At 38.4% G+C, this 18,685-nt stretch overlaps 1 protein-coding gene across 3 annotated transcripts in view; it reads right to left on the bottom strand.

Annotated features, from left to right (window-relative positions):
• The window catches only part of afap1 (actin filament associated protein 1), a 76,569-nt gene that overhangs the window by 36,953 nt on the left and 20,931 nt on the right, over positions 1–18,685 (bottom strand). For 2 of the 3 annotated variants that reach the window (XM_073828401.1, XM_073828403.1), the window contains exons 1-3: positions 15,065–15,413; positions 4,262–4,390; positions 4,056–4,138 (exon numbers count right to left, since the gene is read on the bottom strand). In XM_073828401.1, coding sequence (XP_073684502.1) covers positions 4,056–4,138; positions 4,262–4,390; positions 15,065–15,098 — 246 coding nt within the window. In that variant the 5' untranslated portion in view covers positions 15,099–15,413. Of the gene's footprint in view, positions 1–4,055; positions 4,139–4,261; positions 4,391–15,064; positions 15,414–18,685 lie in introns of those variants that run through there. The other variant, XM_073828402.1, reaches the window with a different exon arrangement.

Below are 18,685 nucleotides of genomic sequence, written 5' to 3'. Positions count from 1 at the left end.
CAGGCCATCTTTTGATAGAACACATGGGCCACAGGCCATCTTTTGATAGAACACATGGGCCACAGGCCATCTTTTGATAGAATACATGGGCCACAGGCCATCTTTTGATAGAACGCTTGGGCCACAGGCCATCTTTTGATAGAACGCTTGGGCCACAGGCCATCTTTTGATAGAACACATGGGCCACAGGCCATCTTTTGATAGAACGCATGATTGAACACACAGCCCTCTTTTGATAGAACGCATGATTGAACACACAGCCCTCTTTTGGTAGAACGCATGATTGAATACACAGGCCATCTTTTGGTAGAACGCATGATTGAATACGCAGGCCGTCTTTTGTTAGAACGCATGAATAAATACACAGGCCGTCTTTGGACAGAACGCATGTCTTTTGGTAGAACGCATGAATAAATACACAGGCCGTCTTTGGATAGAACGCATGATTGAATACGCAGGCCGTCTTTTGGTAGAACGCATGAATAAATACACAGGCCATCTTTGGATAGAACGCATGATTGAATACACAGGCCATCTTTTGGTAGAACGCATGAATAATACACAGGCCATCTTTGGATAGAACGCATGATTGAATACACAGACCATCTTCTGATAGAACGCATGGGCCACGGGCCGTCTTGATAGCTTTGGTATTTATAATTACGATAGCGCATGAAGGCAGCATAAGCTGCAGCCACTTGAACCTATAGCGTGTACAGCTGTTTGACAGACGTATAACCCGCAGGCCATCTTGCTTTAGTAGCTAGCCATGCAATTCGTGAGAGTGCCAACCGCTTTGGCAAAACACCACCACCAGTAGAAAAAATAGGATTTACCTAGATCGAGGCTGGAGAGCTTGCTGGGCTTCGAGGATGGAGGTACGGGAGCGATGGCATCGGTGAGCACCGCGGGTTCGTGTCGGCGCTCGGCCGCTCGGCTCTCTCCGGCTCGGGTTGGCGCGTGTAGCGCGAGCGCGCTGGCGATCAGAGCCTCATGCCGCCGCTTGAGCAGCTCGAGCTCACAGATTCGCCAGACTGGGCTCTAGCCGCTGCTTCTGTCTACCGCCGCCAGCGAGACGACGGTACATTGTTACGACTCCTGCACCGCAAACACATCCGCAGAGGGGGAGAACCGCACGGTTCACGTTAAACTATGCCGACAGTCGTTTTTAATGAAGTAACCATGGTATCCGTGATAAATCCTGTCAGTTTGAGAGAGTTAACAGCTCCGCTCCTTGCAACTGCGGCTGGAATCCAGTTTCACGGCTGTGTGCTGTGCTGGAGCAACAGCATCTGCGAACTCAGACATGGTAAGCGCTACCCCTTAAAGCTACAGTAATGATATGATTGGAAGATGAGGAGGTAATTAGTGACGCGAACGATTGAGTCTTCCTGCCAGAACTTGCGCTAGCTTCATTTCTTTTCGACTGAAGAAAGAAAGACATGAACATTTTGAATGACATGGGGGTGAGTAAATTCTGAATTTTTTTAATTCTGGAAGAATCTGTGGGCGTTTACTTCCAAGTCTTCAATCAATTCTATTCAAACAGAGCGTTCTGAAGAGGGGGGTTAAAAACTGGAGAGAAAACAGCCTATTACTTCTAAATCATGATGTTTGATGTAAAAATCTTGATAACATTATAAGTGGACCTCAGAGAACAGTCCAAAATAAAAAAAACAAAGGCATATCATGACCGCTTTAAAATTAAACCTTTGTTGTATCATGTTCACGTGAAGTGGGTTTTGACTGGTATGATATTTCGAAAAAAAATTACAACGTTTTCATTACTGAGCATTGCTGTCGCTCTTATAAGGGCTATTGAAAGAACACAGACCAAACTGTGCATGCATGTGCAGTAAGCATAACCTTCACTTGTCTCTAAGTAATAGCCACTATTGCTTAAAAGAGCTAAATTAGCGCTTAGAAAGCTATGCATCAACGGAAAGTCAAAAATTCCTCCCCGGGTTCATTATAGTACATGAACAGGGAAGATTTGCAGTGAATCTGCTGCCAAACGTTCAGAAACCCAAAGCCACAGAGTTCAATTCAACACAAACACACACACATGCACATGCACAGAAAGTCTCCAGACGCGATCCTTCCCCTTGCGTACTGTGGCGTCTGTTGTCCTGTCCACGGCCCTATCTCACCACCCACATGCCCGGCTTCAGTCCTTTTTCTTCAATCTCTCCCGCTGTGGTTCTGACCACTCACAGGGGCCATAGAAGGCTTTAGTCAAACACACACACACAGTGAATGTGCAGAATTAAGTCTGGCAGGGATATGACAAGAAGTCAGTTTATAAACCTGGCTCACTGACGCAATACTAAATCATCACATAGCTGGGGAGAGAGAGAGAGCGAGAGAGAAAGAGAAGAGAATGGAGTAGAGGGTGTGGTTGATGGAGAGCAGGAATAAGAAAAACTAAACAGTGCAATGGAAAAGAAACCTTGTGTTCTGCCTTTCCTCAGGCAGGTTTTGCACAGGCACAAGTCTGACCTTGGACTGTGTTAAATGGATATTTCTCTCCTCTCATCTCACACGGTCTATCCCGCAAATCCCTGCCCCCTCACACCTTCCGGGAACGGGAACAGCCGCCCCCTCATGCACACTAGGGTTATGCACGGATGGCTGAGGTAGGAAAGGATGTTTCTAATTATACTGTAAAGTGCTGAGTACGTAAAGGGTGGACTGTAAAACAAGGTGCGTTTGAGAATGACCAACGGCGACCCGTGAACACCTGCTATTTATCACAAGCATCTGCTGCTGCCCTCGAACAAAGATGATTGTTGCTCTAAGTGTCACACACATGTGAGCACATAATGGCGTAATGTGTTTCACGTGTGATGGATGAGACCACATCAGGGTCGTGTGTGTCGGCAACTATGAGGTCATGTGACAGAAAGAAAACTGATGTGAACACTTTCTGCTGCTGTTTAACAGAGCTCATAAAAAACACAAAAAGAGACCGTCAAACCACCAGCGAGTGGCATTCAGGGTTCAGACGACATCACTTCCAAATATAGGACAACACTATTTTTGTTTCTGGACTATGAGGAATGCTAAAACACACTGAGAAAAACCTAAACTCACTGTAAAGAAACCAAAGTTCTTTCCGAGCAAATATATAAATGATGTGAAACTTTTTGAATATTATAGTCAAAAGTTTTTGAACACTAAGCTTTTAATGTTTTTTAAAGAATACTCTTCTGCTCACCAAGCGTGCATTTATTTGATCCAAAGTACAGCAAAAGCAGTAATATTGTGAAATATTTTTACTATTTAAAGTAACTGCTTTCTATTTGAATGTATTTTAAAATGTAATTTATTCCTGTGATCAAAGCTGCATTTTCAGCATCATTACTCTTCAGTGCCACATATCCTTCAAAAATCATTCTAATATGTTGATTTGCTGTTCAAGAAACATTTATTATTATTATTATCAATATTAAAAACAGCTGAGTATTTTTCAGAATTCTTTGATGGATAGAAAGATCCAAAGATCAGCGTTTATCTAAAATAAAAAGCTTTTGTAACATTAAACATCCTACCATTCAAAAGCTTGGGAAAGAAATTATAGAAATTAATACTTTTATTTAGCAAGGATGCTTTAAATTGATCAAAAGTGATGATAAAGGCATTTATAATGTTACAAAAGGTTTATATTTCAGATAAATGCTGTTCTTCTGAACTTTCTATTCATCAAAGAAACCTGAAAAAAAATCTACTCAGCTGTTTTCAATGTAATAATAAACAATATTAATAATAAATGTTTTAACAGCAAATCAGAATATTAGAACGGTTTCTGAAGGACTGGAGTAATGATGCCAAAAATTCAGCTTTGGAATCACAGGAATAAATTACATTTAAAAAAATATTCAAATAGAAAACAGTTTCTTCAAATAGTAAAATATTTCAAAATAATTGGATCAAATAAATGCAGGCTTGGTGAGCAGAAGAGACTTCTTTAAAAAACATTACAAATCTAACTGTTCAAAAACTTTTGACTGGTAGTGTAATTGCTGTATTAACTGTAAAAAATATACACATCTTACCATCCAGGGGTGAGGAATCTCTGGTAGGGGCATCTGAGGAGGGGCTGGGAGAGAGGTGTGTATCTCTGTCTTACATGAGGGCTCTGAAAGAGCAAAACACATAAATATTAAGGACACATGAGTTATGATAAAGAGATACTGTGCAGTGTGAATAGTTCAGCTAAGGTCACAGGTCAAATGAGAAGCTAAAGAGGATTTGGACGTACCTCTCGTGGCAAGAACTCTGTGCAGGATGTTTAATATTTGCTGTTTCTTCTCTCTCACTCCAGCGGTTAAATACTCTCTGTCCAACAACTCCAGAAAGACCCGCAACTCTGCCAACAACTCCTCCATCGCTGAAAAAACACACACACAATCAGATGTTTAATAAGCACAACAGGAGCTTAAGAAGAAAAACTAACAAATTAAGTTTGTGTCATCAAATCTTTTCACATTGCCACTGTATGTGCCGTGTGCTTTTCTCCACTGAGATTTTGGCTGGCATCTGGAAGATGTAGTGAATTATGGGTATCTGTTGGCTCGGCACCTGAGGAATATCAAAGGCTATCAAATGTGAATTGCAGCCCTGGAAAATCAGAGGTCTATAAAACGGCATTACAATGGGCTCAGGCCCATACAAACACATAGCTGAAGGTTTACATAAGACTGAGGGCTGAAAGGGGGAGGAGGACTGCTGCTGTAGGGACGGTTTCTTGACGGAAAACAGAGAATAGAGCTCACTGATTAGAGTTTGCTATGAAATTAAATGTGCATAGCAAATTGAGTGTGTCACTGTATGACTGCTGCTCTACTTACACTTATACCTGGATATGAGCCAGTCCTTTCAGCTTGGCTATAGTTCATTTGAATGCAGGTATTTTTAACTCAAGAATGCAGTTCTCGCTGATAAATATCAAACGAATTTAAAGTTGCAGTGATTTCTGTTCGTTACATATGAAGCGTTTTCAAACGTTCTTCTTCTAAAGGAAGACAGTCATTACAAAAAAAAAAAAAACGTTTTTTCTTGTGCCACAGTTAAATTGGCTGAGCACTGATTGATTTAGGAAGACATTAGGGTGTTCTTACATGAGGACATCTAATTGAATCAATTCTTGTTGATTTCCTAGATAATTCAAATCACATGTTCTCATGTCCAACTGAATAGACATTTCCCCAGTATGTGCTTGAACCGCTCCTCTGTTATACTGTCTGCAATCTACTATCACATTTTAATAGAACAGCACACTGAAATATTCATTCACATGCTTTTACACACTTTTATAGAGGGTTTTGTTCAAACTGTCCCATCTGAAAAACTACTAGCTTGGCAATAATAATTAGGCAAAATAAGAAAAATGTACATATCCTCATTCTGCTCAAAAGTTTTCACCCCCAGCTCTTAATGCATCGTGTTGCCTTCTGAAGCATTAGTGAGCGTTTGAACCTTCTGTAATAGTTGCATATGAGTCCCTCAGTTGCCCTTAGTATGAAAAGATGGATCTCAAAATCATACAGTCATTTTTAGAAAGGGTTCAAATACACAGAAATGCTGAAAAACCAAAGAATCTGACCTGAAGGCCCTGAAGGACTTTTCTGAAGAACAGTGGGCAGTTTAACTGTTCAGGACAAACAAGGGACTCATGAACTAAATAAAAATAAAAAATACCATGCATTTTTTACGATCCCTCTTATTTTGGTAAAATAATTAGCCTAACATTTTGCAGATTCCGCAAGGTGTTTGTAAACTAACCTCAACTAAATATACATATGAAAAATATGATGTTTTCAAATCAGAAAAAAATAAACAAATAAAATAAAAAAGAACAACTAGAGTCAGATAACTGCTAAAAATGTGACCAATATTTTATTTTATTTTTTTTATAAAGGAAGCTTTTCGACTGTTTTGATGGGTCTTAGATCTCATGTTGCAGTTTATGATGAAAAATCCAAAATCCAAGCTTATACCATTTCCAGTTGTTCCTTTATCATTCCCTGTCCACATGTCAGAGTGAATAAAGCTAATGAAGCACTTTCAGTGATGGCGGCCAAACAACATGAAAGGAAATACACTTTAAAAACCAACCGAGCAAACCAAATCGCTGCATTAAAGAGCACCAAGTGCCACACAAAATGAGGACCACCTTCAAACTATGCTTGGGGGCAAAGTCAGGGGAGAGAGAAAAAGAGAGAGAAAGGAAAAGGGAAAAACTTTAAACAATCACAACCACCCACGATCACAAATCTCTGACTCTGATTCTTCTTCATTCACGTTCTCTCGATTGACTAACCCTAGTGTAAACAAAACAGAATGATGAAACATAGCAAGCAATGCTTCCAAAAAAACCATCTTTAAAACAGTGATAGGCCTCCAGCTGAGGAATGACAAATTAGGAACATACTAACACATCCCAACCAAAAAAAAGAAAAACCCAAAGACCTCAAAGTCAGCAAAATGAGATTTTACAGAGAACTTTAGTCTAGTTTTACAAATACCTGCCAAAACGACCAGAAAGGGGCTGATGTCATGCCAGGGAAGGTTTCAACAAGCAAAGCTGATTTTAATTCAGTGTTGACAGGGAGAAATAATGAATGGCATTCAGTTTGGTGGTTGTCTAGGAACAGTTTGACAAGTTGACCTAGTGAACTTTCAGAATAAACAGCATTCACAGTCTCTCCTGAACAAAAATCACATTATTCTACTATTCCGACCCAAATTCAGTAACATAGAGGGATGTGGTCTGCAAAAGCAATTGTGATGTTGCCAGCACACAAGAACTAGTATTATTCGTCTGCTGATACAGTATGTGTGTACATTTGCGTAGGTGTGTATGTATATGTGGTTACGGTCTACCACCCAGGCCGCTGAGAAGCAACAACATCCAAGAAAATGTGTGTGAGTGTATGAGTGCAGGTTACAGAGTACCTTTCTCTCTGCACTGTCATCCTATCCGACTCTTCTAAAGCAGTTCTTTTTAATGAACCGTTCAAATCCATATGCTCACACATGATCTATGACCTACCATATATATAATCAGGCACTAACCCATGCCAAGTTTCTGTGGAGTACCCACCATTCCACATCCTTCACTTACGCTTCTGCCTTCTTTTATCTCTCTCTCACCCACTCTTCTCCATTTCTATTTCTATGCTGAGCCAAGACGCTTTTCATTTTTCTCACTTTTTACTTCAGAAGGGGAAAGATATGACAGCTGACAATAAACCTTTGAAAAAAGAAGATAACAAACAACCTCTTTTGCTTTGGTTAAATAACCTGCCAAGAACATAAACTTGAACCTCTCGCTCATCTGTCCTCCCTTTCTGAAGGAAGCCAACCTCTCATCCAGTGCGTTGCTTCTCTTTGATGCCTGTGGACAGGATCCAGGCGGAGAACTGGTGATGACTGAGATACAACACAAGCTCATCGTACTCCAATCCGGTCTTATACACCGAACAGCTTGGAAGCTGAACAAATGGATGGAAGGAGGGATAGATTAAAAGAAAAGCATGCAGTACTCTCTTTTTAACACCTCCAGAGTTCAAGTTTACCCTGCAACTATCTTGGTAGTTTTTATGTTTCAAAATACTCTGAAGGAGCATCAAAGACTGATACGGAAGAGAAGATATTGTTGAATAAAGTAGTTATTTTTGTTTTCTTTGTGCACAAAGTATTCTTGTACAGTGCCTTGCGAAAGTATTCATACCCCTTCATTTTTTTCATGTTTTTTATGTTGCAGCCTTATGTTAAACTGTTTTTTTCCCCCACATCAAATCACACTCTATACACCATAATGACAAAGCACAAAACAGGTATGTAACAACTTTGCAAATTTATTAGAAATAAAAAACTGAAATGGTTCCACTGCATAAGTATTCATGCCCTTTTCTGGGACACTTGAAATTTAGCTCAGGAGCACTTATAGTGCTTGTAGTTGTTGACACTTCAGTGGAGTTAAACTGTGGCAAATTCATTTGAATGAGTATAATTTGGAAAGGCACACACCTCAGAAAAGGTCTAACAGCTGAAAATTCATTTTAGAGCAAAAACCAAGCCCTAAGGTCAAAATAACTGACTGTAGAGCTCAAAAACAGGCTTGTGTCAAGGCCCAGATCTGGGGAGGAGTTCAGAAAAAAATTCTGCTGCACTGAAGGTTCACTGAAGCATGTAGCCTCCATTATCCATAATGGAAGAAGCTTGGAACAACTAGAACTCTTGGCCTAGAGCTGGCCTCCTGGCCAAACTGAGCAATTGATGGAGAAGGGGCTTGGTTATACTGGTGACCATGAAGCTGATGGTCATTCTAGTTAAGCTCCATGATCACATATGCAGATGGGAGATACTTACAGAAGGATAAACATCACTGCAACAATTGCCAAACTCAATCCTCTCCTCAGTGAAGACACATGAAAACACACTTGGAATTTGCAAAAAAAGCACATAAAGGACCCTTAGACTGTGAGAAACAAGATTCTCTGGTCTGATGAACCTCAATCCCAAGCATCATGTTTGAAGGAAACCAAGCACTGCTCATGACCTGCAGAGTACCATCCCAAAAGTAAAGTGTGCTGGTAGTAGCCTCATGCTGTGGGGCTGTTTTTCAGTGGCAGGGACTGAGGGACTTGTTAGAGTAGAAGGAAAGCTAAATGCACCAAAATATTGAGATAGCCTTGATGAAAACCCAGTCTAGAGAATTCAGAACCTCACACTGGGCAGAAGGTTCACCTTCCAACAGGACAATGTGGTTTATAGACAACTCCTTGAGTTGTCCACCCACAGCCTGAGCTTGAACCCAATCAAATATTTCTGAAGAAACCTGAAAATGTCTGCCAGACCCCATCCAAGCTGACAGAGCTTGAGAGGTGAAGACGTGAGGAGGAGAATGGCAGATAATTGCCAAATGCAGCGCAAAGCTTGTCGCATCATACCCAAAAAGACTTTAAAGTAAATGTGAGTAAATGTAAAAGTAATGTAAAGGTTCTTCAACAAATTATTGAGTTAAGGGTATAAATAATTATTAGGGGTGGGCATAGATTAATTTTTTTAATCTAGATTAATCTAGATTAAATCTTGGAATTAATCTAGATTAATCTAGATTAAAATGGCTAATTTGAATTCTGCTGTGTGCTACCCAAATAATGACTTAAAGTCTTTGAGAATGGATCATAAAGCTCATAAAGCTGTTCTATGATAATTTGTTGATGAAAATAAATTATGTTCAATTAGATGTACTTGTGTTTACTAACTAACTAACTAACAATGCAATTATTTTTTCTCCCTATTAGATTGTGTTTTTTTTTACATCAACACCTACCCAGCCCATTACATGTTACACCGTACTTTTATTTTGACAGGTTGCCGTGAAGTTTCTGTGTCATACAGTATGATATGATGCTAGTTTTCTCAAATGAAACGGTAAAAGTGACACTCACAGCAGTTTGAGAGATTGAGTTTATCTGTTCATGTGAGATGAAAATGCCAAAAATTACCGGGAGCGTCACGTGTGTTTCAGTATGCGTGTAGTAAAAGCTCGTCTCCGCAATGCATACATACAGCTAGGCAAACGGAACATATCGGATTCATATTAAAACGGTCTTTTTGCATTTCAGTTTTCACATACACTAGTCCATATCGCAATTTGAATTAAGTGACTGACCAACATTTGATTTATGAATCCAAAAAACGACGAATTTACGTGGCATTTCGCTATAGTAGATTCGGTTTTTATGAATGGAGGACGACGCGATCCCGTCTGTGTTTTGGCGGAGGAGACTTAAACGCGCGACCATATTCTACAGTCTTCGGTATACATCCGCGTTAAACTATCAAGGTGAAAGTCATCATAGCTTGCGTAGTTTAGACCCAGCTCCCAACCCAAATTTGAGAATAGATTAACGGCGATATTTTTTCTATCGCGCGATAAGAGTTTCACGTTAACGCAGCACGTTAACGCAGCACGTTAACGCCGATAACGGCCCACCACTAATAATTATGCAATGTACTTATTTCAGTGTTTTATTTTTAATAAATTTGCAAAGATGTCACAAATCTGTTTTCTGCTTTGTCATTGTGGTGTATGGAGCGTACATTGATGTGGGAAAAACATAATTTGAAGCAGTTTAACATAAGGCTGCAACATAAAACGTGGAAAAAAATGAAGGTGTATGAATATTTTCGCAATACTATAGCTTCATAACATTACGGCTGAACTACTGATGTCACATGGACTATTTTAATGATGTCTATACTACATTTCTGGGCCTTGAACGTGGTAGTCTTGAATGTCATCAAAAATATCTTAATTTGTGTTCCGAAGACAAACAAATGTCTTACAGGTTTGGAACTTCATAATGAGGGTGAGTAATTAATCACAGAATTTTCATTTTTGGGTGAACTATCCCTTTAATAGATCCTTACAAAAACGAACATATGAACATACTGACTGTTACAATTTCTCCAATTGATTTGTCCCATTGGAACCCAATATATCAATAGGTTATATACTGAATAGAATCTCTCCTTTATCTGAGAGGCACTGGGTGCCCAAAACGTTTGGCAGCTGGGAATAAGGCAGCTACTAGTCTGTGGTTTGTGAAATTAGGCTGCTTTACGGTTTGGCCTCATCATGTTTACCGCTCACTGCCACAAGCCAGGGCACACCAGAGCACCACTGGGGCTACACATGCCTGGAAAATAGTAGAAAACTACAGGATAGAAGAAAATATTGAACAGATGCTCCACTGTCCCACTAATGATGGGCTTCAGTACCAGCATCTGTGCAGTCACATATATCAAATGCACCGGGCAGGATCATCAATAAGAGAATATCTCAGTTGTATGATTCCATTCATCTCTGTGTTTGATTATATGTGTGCACTATCCATATGTGAAAATACTGAGGTTTCATTTATGAAAGGATGGTTTAGAATATATGTCCATGTATGTGTACTTGTGTGTTTATGAGTATGTGTGTGTGTGTGTGTGTGTGTGTATAATTACAGAGCGCTAACTTCTAAACCACATTGGGCAGAGGGGTGGGAGAGAGGGGCCACTGGTTACAGAAACCTTTAGGAATCATCCTTCCAGAGGGTGGTTCCAGAGGGAGACTCTGTGGTGCCTGGGAAAGTGAGCACAGAAGTATTTGCATCCACTTTTTATGTGTGCATTTATGAACGCCTACCAGCATTTGTGTATTTGCCTTCCAACAATTACTTAAGTGCTTGGGAGTTTACCATGTTTAGGATGATAATGCATCATTCAAGATATTATTAGGGTTTGGCAGCAATAGACTTGTGGGCAGTGCGTCGACATACAGCGCCGTTGACGTAATTTCTGTAGCTTTTCTGTCATAAGGAAATAGCCAAATATTAAAGATTAAGTGGACATTTGAATAAAATGTTGAGTCAATATTAAATAAGGATTATATTGCGCAATAAAGTGTAAAAACAATCGTCAGGCCATTGGCACCCTCTGCAGTCATTTATTATATTGTGTAATGTACATTAGCTCTGTTGTTTTTAATACATTATGTATATTAACCGTTTTGTTTAAAAAAACAATATGATTACTGGTTTTTGATACTTTATGTGAACTAATTATTATTGCCTCATTGCTATTATATATGTATTTTAAGTCAAATCTAAATATTGTTAGTGACAGCCCTAACTGCTTTGTCATCACAGGGATAAATGACAACATATATGTGACCCTGGACCACAAAACCAGTCATAAGGTTAAATTTTACAAAACTGAGATGTATACATCATATGAAGGCTCAAGGCTCTTTCTATTGATGTGTGGTTTGTTAGGATAGGACAATATTTGGCCGAGATACATCTATTTGAAAATCTGGAATCTCAGGGTGCCAAAAAATCAAAATACTGAGAAAATCACCTTTAAAGTTGTCCAAATTAAGTTCTTAACAATGCATATTACTAATCAAAAATCACATTCTGATATATTCATGGAAGGAATTTTACAAAAAAATCTTCATGGAACATGATCTTTACTTAATTTCCTAATGATTTTTGGCATAAAAGAAAAATCAATAATTTTGACCCATACAATGTATTTTTGGCTATTGCTACAAATATACCCCAGCGACTTAAGACTGGTTTTGTGGTCCAGGGTCACATATACATTTTAAATACATTAAAAAAAGAAAAAAAGTTATTAAGATCATAATAATATTATGACAGGAAGCAAAGTGAGAGAGAGGGGCGGAATTGGAAAAAGTCCTCAAGCCGGGTTTCGAAGGGTCAATTATGCTTCCCAATCCCTAAATTATCTGCATATTGAATAATAACTGAATACTGAATAATTATAATTGAAGCAATAGTATAACTAAACCAATTACTGAACCTATGGTCACAAAAATGCACTGCACTTTATAGTCATGAATACTTGGAGTTCCTTTTTCTTAGAGTTTCCTAAATTTGTCTTAAATTGTTTTTAAAGAGGTAAACACACTAATCTCTCTGGCACACTCAGGGACAATGTAGAGACTAGAGAGCTATTAACTCTCTTACAAAGTAGTAGTGAATGTTTATGGTAGCAATTGAGAGTGGAAAAAAGCTGAAAAATATGATAGAGCCAAGCAGCAGTTGACAGAGTGGGTGGAAAAGATGGAGGAAGGCAAAGTTAAAGAGTTCTCTTCTTCCCTCTCGTCTTTTTTGGGTCAGACATCTCTACTTGGAGGGAAGGAAAGGCTTTGGGGGTTTCTAGCACGTGTAGGCCTTTAAAAAGTCATCAGCGTGGAAACTGTCGGAGAGGAGCCCCCCTAAAATAAAGCCAAGTAGGCTAACAGACCAATACCCACATCACACACAGTAATCCAGTGCCAATTCATGTCAGACTGGTCTAACAGCACTGTGCCATGTTCATAAATGCCAATAAACACATTAACCACCAGCGCAGCCCAACATGAGCTTTAGAATGAGATGAAAAGTTCAAATCCACAGGGAAAATGTCACATCTGGAACTATGCTGACATGTTAAGCGCAAAAACTTTAAATAAAGAATGGTGTTGTAGTCTCACTGTAACATACGTAAGAGATAAACAGCATGATAAGCAAATGGGTCAGATATCAACCTATGGACAACCTTTTTATATTCTGGACAACAGTCATTTAGAATTAAAGGGTTCACCTAAAAATGAAAAATAGCCCATGATTTACTCACCCTCCAGGCATCCTAGGTGTATATGACTTTCTTCTTTCTTCAGACAAATCCAATCTGAGTTATATTAAAAATGATCCTGGCATTTCCAAGCTTTAGAATGGCATGGGCGGGTGTTTCTCTTCATTAGTCCAAAACAAGTCCAATGAAGTGCATCCATCTATCATAAAAAGTGTCTCACACGGTTTCAGGGGATGAATAAAGGTCTCCTGTAGCGAATCGATATGTTTTTGTAGGAAAAATATCCATATTTAAAACATTAGAATCACTTTAATCTAGCTTGCGCCAACTGGTTGTACACAGAAACAGCTCCAGGCGGATGACGTAATATGTTGGCGCAGAAGTGATGAGCGAACACACCATTGAGAGATAAAAACAAAACAACGGTCACGAATTAGAAGTTCAAAACAAGGGTTTGTAAAGGAAAATGTAGGAGGATTTCGATATAAACCAAGAGGAGACTGGTTTTTCTTTGCTAAAGTAAGGAAACTTTGCTTCCTTTGCTCCTGTAAACAAACGTTGGTTTTCACAAGACTCACCAGCGCAGGCGCAACAGCGACATTCGACGTCATCCGCATGTAGCTGCTTCCGAGTAAGACCAGCTGGCACAAGCTAGATTAAAGTGCTTCTTACGTTTTAAATATGAAGCACACCCCCAGAGCCATGTGAGGCACTTTTTATTGCGGATGGATGCACTTTATTGGACTTGTTTTGGACTGTTGAAGAGAAACACCCGCCTATGCCATTCTAAAGCTTGGAAGTGCCAGGATAATTTTTAATATAACTGATTGGATTTGTCTGAAAGAGGAAAGTCATATACACCTAAGATGGCTTGAGAATGAGTAAATCATGGGCTAATTTTAATTTTTGGGTGAACTAACCATTTAAAGTTTGACTGCTGCGAATGACCAATCAGAATCAAGCATTCCAGACAGCCTTGTAATAATACCCAACAATGCTACGGCAAAAACACACTTGGCCCTTCACATACAAAAGCCCAAAGCCAACACTACGCCCTGCACTCAGATACTGTTCAACCACTGTGGACAATAGGGCTCTGTCATATCCAACAGAGTGCAAAGCTGTGATGCACGTACTGGATACCTGACACCTCACAGCTGCCAGACAGCCAACCAATCACAGGCGTCCTGCCTATCCAGCTCATGTTGTGTTTATGAAAGTGCAGACTTCTGTGACAGAAGATAACAGGGCACCTGTATCACCCTAGAGTTATTATGGGTGACTGGAATCACTTTTCCTAACATGTGATTTAATTATTCTAGAGTGGTAATATTAAAATAGAATTTAAAACAATTTGTTTTAAATACATGCAAATCGGATTACTAATAATGACACACACTTTTAAAAATGTTTTATGATAAATAAACAGCAAACGAATAGCAGTCAATGACTTCCATGCAATGTCAGTAAATTTACCGCCTCTTCACATTTCAAATTGCAACGGCTTTTCTAACTGACCGACCTTAGAGAAAGGCTGTGAAGGACGGAGAAAATCTGACTCACGGAGTGAACTCAGCTCTTCCGAGTTCGAAAGGTATTCCCGCATTTGAAAATGTCCGTTATATGAATCATTTAGCATTTAGGAAATTCAAAGTTTATCCGATTTTTTTATTGACAAACTTGTTGCTCAAAGCACTAAGATATTCCAGAATGAGAAATGTGTTTCCAACATTTGCGTTAACGTTACTGTTTGTTGTGATATCGCATCTCACTAAAAGATACGTTACATTGTTCTTTCATGCTATTAGTGAAACGTCCGGTGACAGTAGCCTAATATTAATCGACGGTCTCAAAGCATGCAACAATGAATCCACTCATGGACATACTGGACACTCACCCCTCGAGGCGAACAGTATGGGGTCGCTCCGCATCTTAAAGTCAAACGCATCTAACTCGGGGTAGGCAGAGGTTGCAGGCGTGTGTCCGACAGCTGCTGTATTTCATTAAAATCCGCGCAACAGAGCCGTCTCTGTTTTCCCTGTTTCTCCCAGCAGCAGACCTCCTCCGCTCGCTACCGCCCGGCAATGTCTCGTTTCCTTTGAAAACCTCTCTCCTCGATCCTGACACAGAGCAGCTCTGTTCGCTTTCTGTTTGCCGCGATCCCGACAGCAAACCGCTGCGCCTTCGAAGGGGAGCTGCTTTGGAGACTTGAAGTAAAACCTCTCTCACTTTCTCTCCATGTCGTGCTCGGCGAAATGTGGGACCTCCTTCCTCTCTATTTAGTTTCCTCTCCCTATTTTCTCCGCCCTGTAGCCCCACTTCTCCAATTCCACAGCTGGATACAGCGCATGTGTGTGGAGAGGGACGATTAACGAGGATATGTTCAGTGCGAGTTCTGTGCGGATAGGTTTATTATTCCCATATGCAGGATTAGAGTATTTACCTCAGACTGATCAAGAGCATCTTTATCCTTGTCTGTATTTAATAAAAGCTTTAATTCTAAAGAAGTTTCAAAATCAATATGTGAGTTCATCCAAGGGTTCAACTTTGTAGATTCTTTGTGATTTATATTGATTCATAGGTAGTTTCAAATCAAATTATTTGATTCACTCTAAACATAAAGATCATCATCAAACATAATTGTTACTTGTATATCAAAACCACATTTGGTTGTATTTAAATGTCTTCTCACTGTAATGGAGAGAAGGCTGCATGTCATGTAGTTATATAGCAAGTTTTAAGTGTTTGGAAAAGTTAATTTTTAGGGGTATCTCAGATGAAGGAAGATTGAGGATTGAGAATCACCAGTTCAACCAAAGAGTCGGTAATACTTTATTTTAAGGTGTCCTTGTAACATGTTACATGTACTTACTATTATAATAATAATTAATTATGCATAATTACATGCAAGTAAGTAACCCTAATCCTAGCCATAAAGTAAATACATGTATTTAATTAATACTACTCAGTACTTAAAAGTGACCAGACATTTTTTATCTCACATTTCAGACTTTTTTTCTCAAAATTGTGTGTTTTGTTACAAAGTCAGAATTGCGTGACATAAACTCGCAATTCTGACTTTCTTTATGTGATATAAACTCACAATTGCGAGTTAGAAAGTCAGAATTGCAAGACAAAAACACATAATTCTGATTTTTTTTTTCTCAAAATCACAAATTTTTGCGCAATTTATATTATGCAATTCTGAGAAAAATATCAAAATTGTGAGTTTATTCACAATTCTGAGAAAAAAAAGTCAAACTTTGAGTTATATCTCACAATTCTGACTTTATCACTCGCAATTGCAAATTTATATCACAATTCTGAGAATTTTGAGTTAATATTTGCAATTCTGAGAAAAAAGTAAAATTGTGAGTTTACATCTCGTAATTCTAAATTTAAAACCTGCAATTGCGAGTTTATATCATGAAATTCTGAGAAAAAAGGTCTAAATTGTGAGTTTAATCTGGCAATTCGAGAAAAAAGTCAAATTGTGAGTTTATATAATGAAATTCTGAGAAAAAAAGTCAAAATTGTGAGTTTAATCTGGCAATTCGAGAAAAAAGTCAAATTGTGAGTTTATATAATGAAATTCTGAGAAAAAAGTCAAAATTGTGAGTTTAATCTGGCAATTCTGAGAAAAAAGTCAAATGGGAGTTTATATCTCACAATTTTGACTTTATCACTCGCAATTGCGAGTTTATATCTCGCAATTCTGATTTTATAACTTGCAATTGCGAGTTTATATCATGCAGTTCTGAGAAAAAAAGTCTGGATTTTTAGTTTATATTTGCAATTCTGAGAAAAAGGTAAAATTGTGACTTTATATCTCACAATTCTGACTGTCGCAATTGTGGGTTTATATCACATAATTCCGAATTTATAACTCGCAACTGTGAGTTTATATCACAATTCTGAGAAAAAAGTCAGTATTTTGAGTTTATATCTTACAATTCTGTCTAAATCGCAAATACAGGTTAATATCACATAATTCTGACTTTATAACTCGCAATTGTAAGTTTATATCTTGCAATTCTGAGAAAAAAGTAAAATTGTGACTTTAAATCTCACAATTCTGAATTTAAAACCCACAATTGCAAGTTTATATCACGCAATTCTGAGGAAAAAAAAGTAAAAAATTGTGAGTTTAATCTTGCTATTCTGAGAAAAAAGTCAAAACTGTGAGTATAATCTGGCAATTCTGAGAAAAAAAGTCAAAACTGTGAGTATAATCTGTCAATTCTGAGAAAAAAAGTCACAATTGCGAGTTTATATCTCACAATTCTGAGAAAAAAGTCATAATTGTGAGTTTATATCACAACTGCGAGTTTATATCATGCAATTCTGAGAAAAAAATCTGAATTGTGAGCTTTTATCTAGCAAGTCACAATTGGGGGTTATATCATTTAATTCTGACTTCATAACTTGCAACTGCAAGTTTGTATCACACATTTCTGAAAAAAAAAAAAGTCAAACTTTAGTCATTCATCTAAAAGGGTCTATAAAAAGTGAGAAACTTTGTAACATTAGTTTGCTGGGTCTGTGATGAAAACACCTGGGTCAATGACCTACAGATGTTTTAACAAAGCATTAAGATACAGTCTTTAGTGGCTAAAATGTTTAGGTTTTACAATAACCTTAGTAATTGTAAAATATTTTTTTTTCCCTAAAGCTCAGGTTTCTGTCAGCATTCATATTTCTCAGCCTCCTCATGAGCGTGTCCCATTTATCCAAATTTTTATCCCTCGTGACCTACAGGGGGTTTAAAACTGAAATATGAAAATACACATTTTATACAAAAGGTTATTAATTATTCTTAAGAATGTAATTATCCAGACAGTATGGGCCTGAACAGTCAGAAAATATCACTATAACTACAAGTCAATGTAAAGGTATGTCTGGATTGCAAAACAGTGCACACAGGTGGCCGAGTTAACTCACGTGTGTGTCAGCAGGATATTGTATCTGGACGCTGATCCATGTATTTGGCCTTGGTGCAAAAACAACTTTATACTCTGACATCATGCTGGGGAGAGAATCAAATTGATATGCTGACATTAAATCCACCCAAAGCCTGCAGCACAGCGGAAAGCAATAGTGTCGTTGACTAAGAGGTTTCAACACAATGCCTGCACTCCCAACAGTATCAGATTCAACACTGTATCAGATCCAAACAAGTGCCAGTTTTATGATAACATACTTATCTGTGTTCTGTTTGTTTAGTTGCTTTCCTGTATAACTTTATCACTTAGGTTATCCTTGTGTGTTTAACTTAGATTACACTCAAACATGCACCGTCAACTGCTTCTTGTGGCATCACATGGAAGTCATGACAAAGCCATGTTTATTATCTACTCACATTATGTGGAGGAGACAGCAGAGAGAGAGAATAGGGCACAATTCAATACAGTGCAAACAACTCAATAGAGTGATATCTTAGAAGAGTCGAGTCTTTAGAGAGATACACAAGTAGAGCTGCAAGCCATTTAAAACAAAATTGTGAAACATTCATTTCTGT

Source organism: Garra rufa, chromosome 22 (assembly GCF_049309525.1).
Source record: "Garra rufa chromosome 22, GarRuf1.0, whole genome shotgun sequence".
NCBI classification, from domain to species: domain Eukaryota; kingdom Metazoa; phylum Chordata; class Actinopteri; order Cypriniformes; family Cyprinidae; genus Garra; species Garra rufa.
The sequence above is the reverse complement of the archived record's forward strand: the minus strand, read 5'-3'. Positions and strand labels throughout refer to the sequence as shown.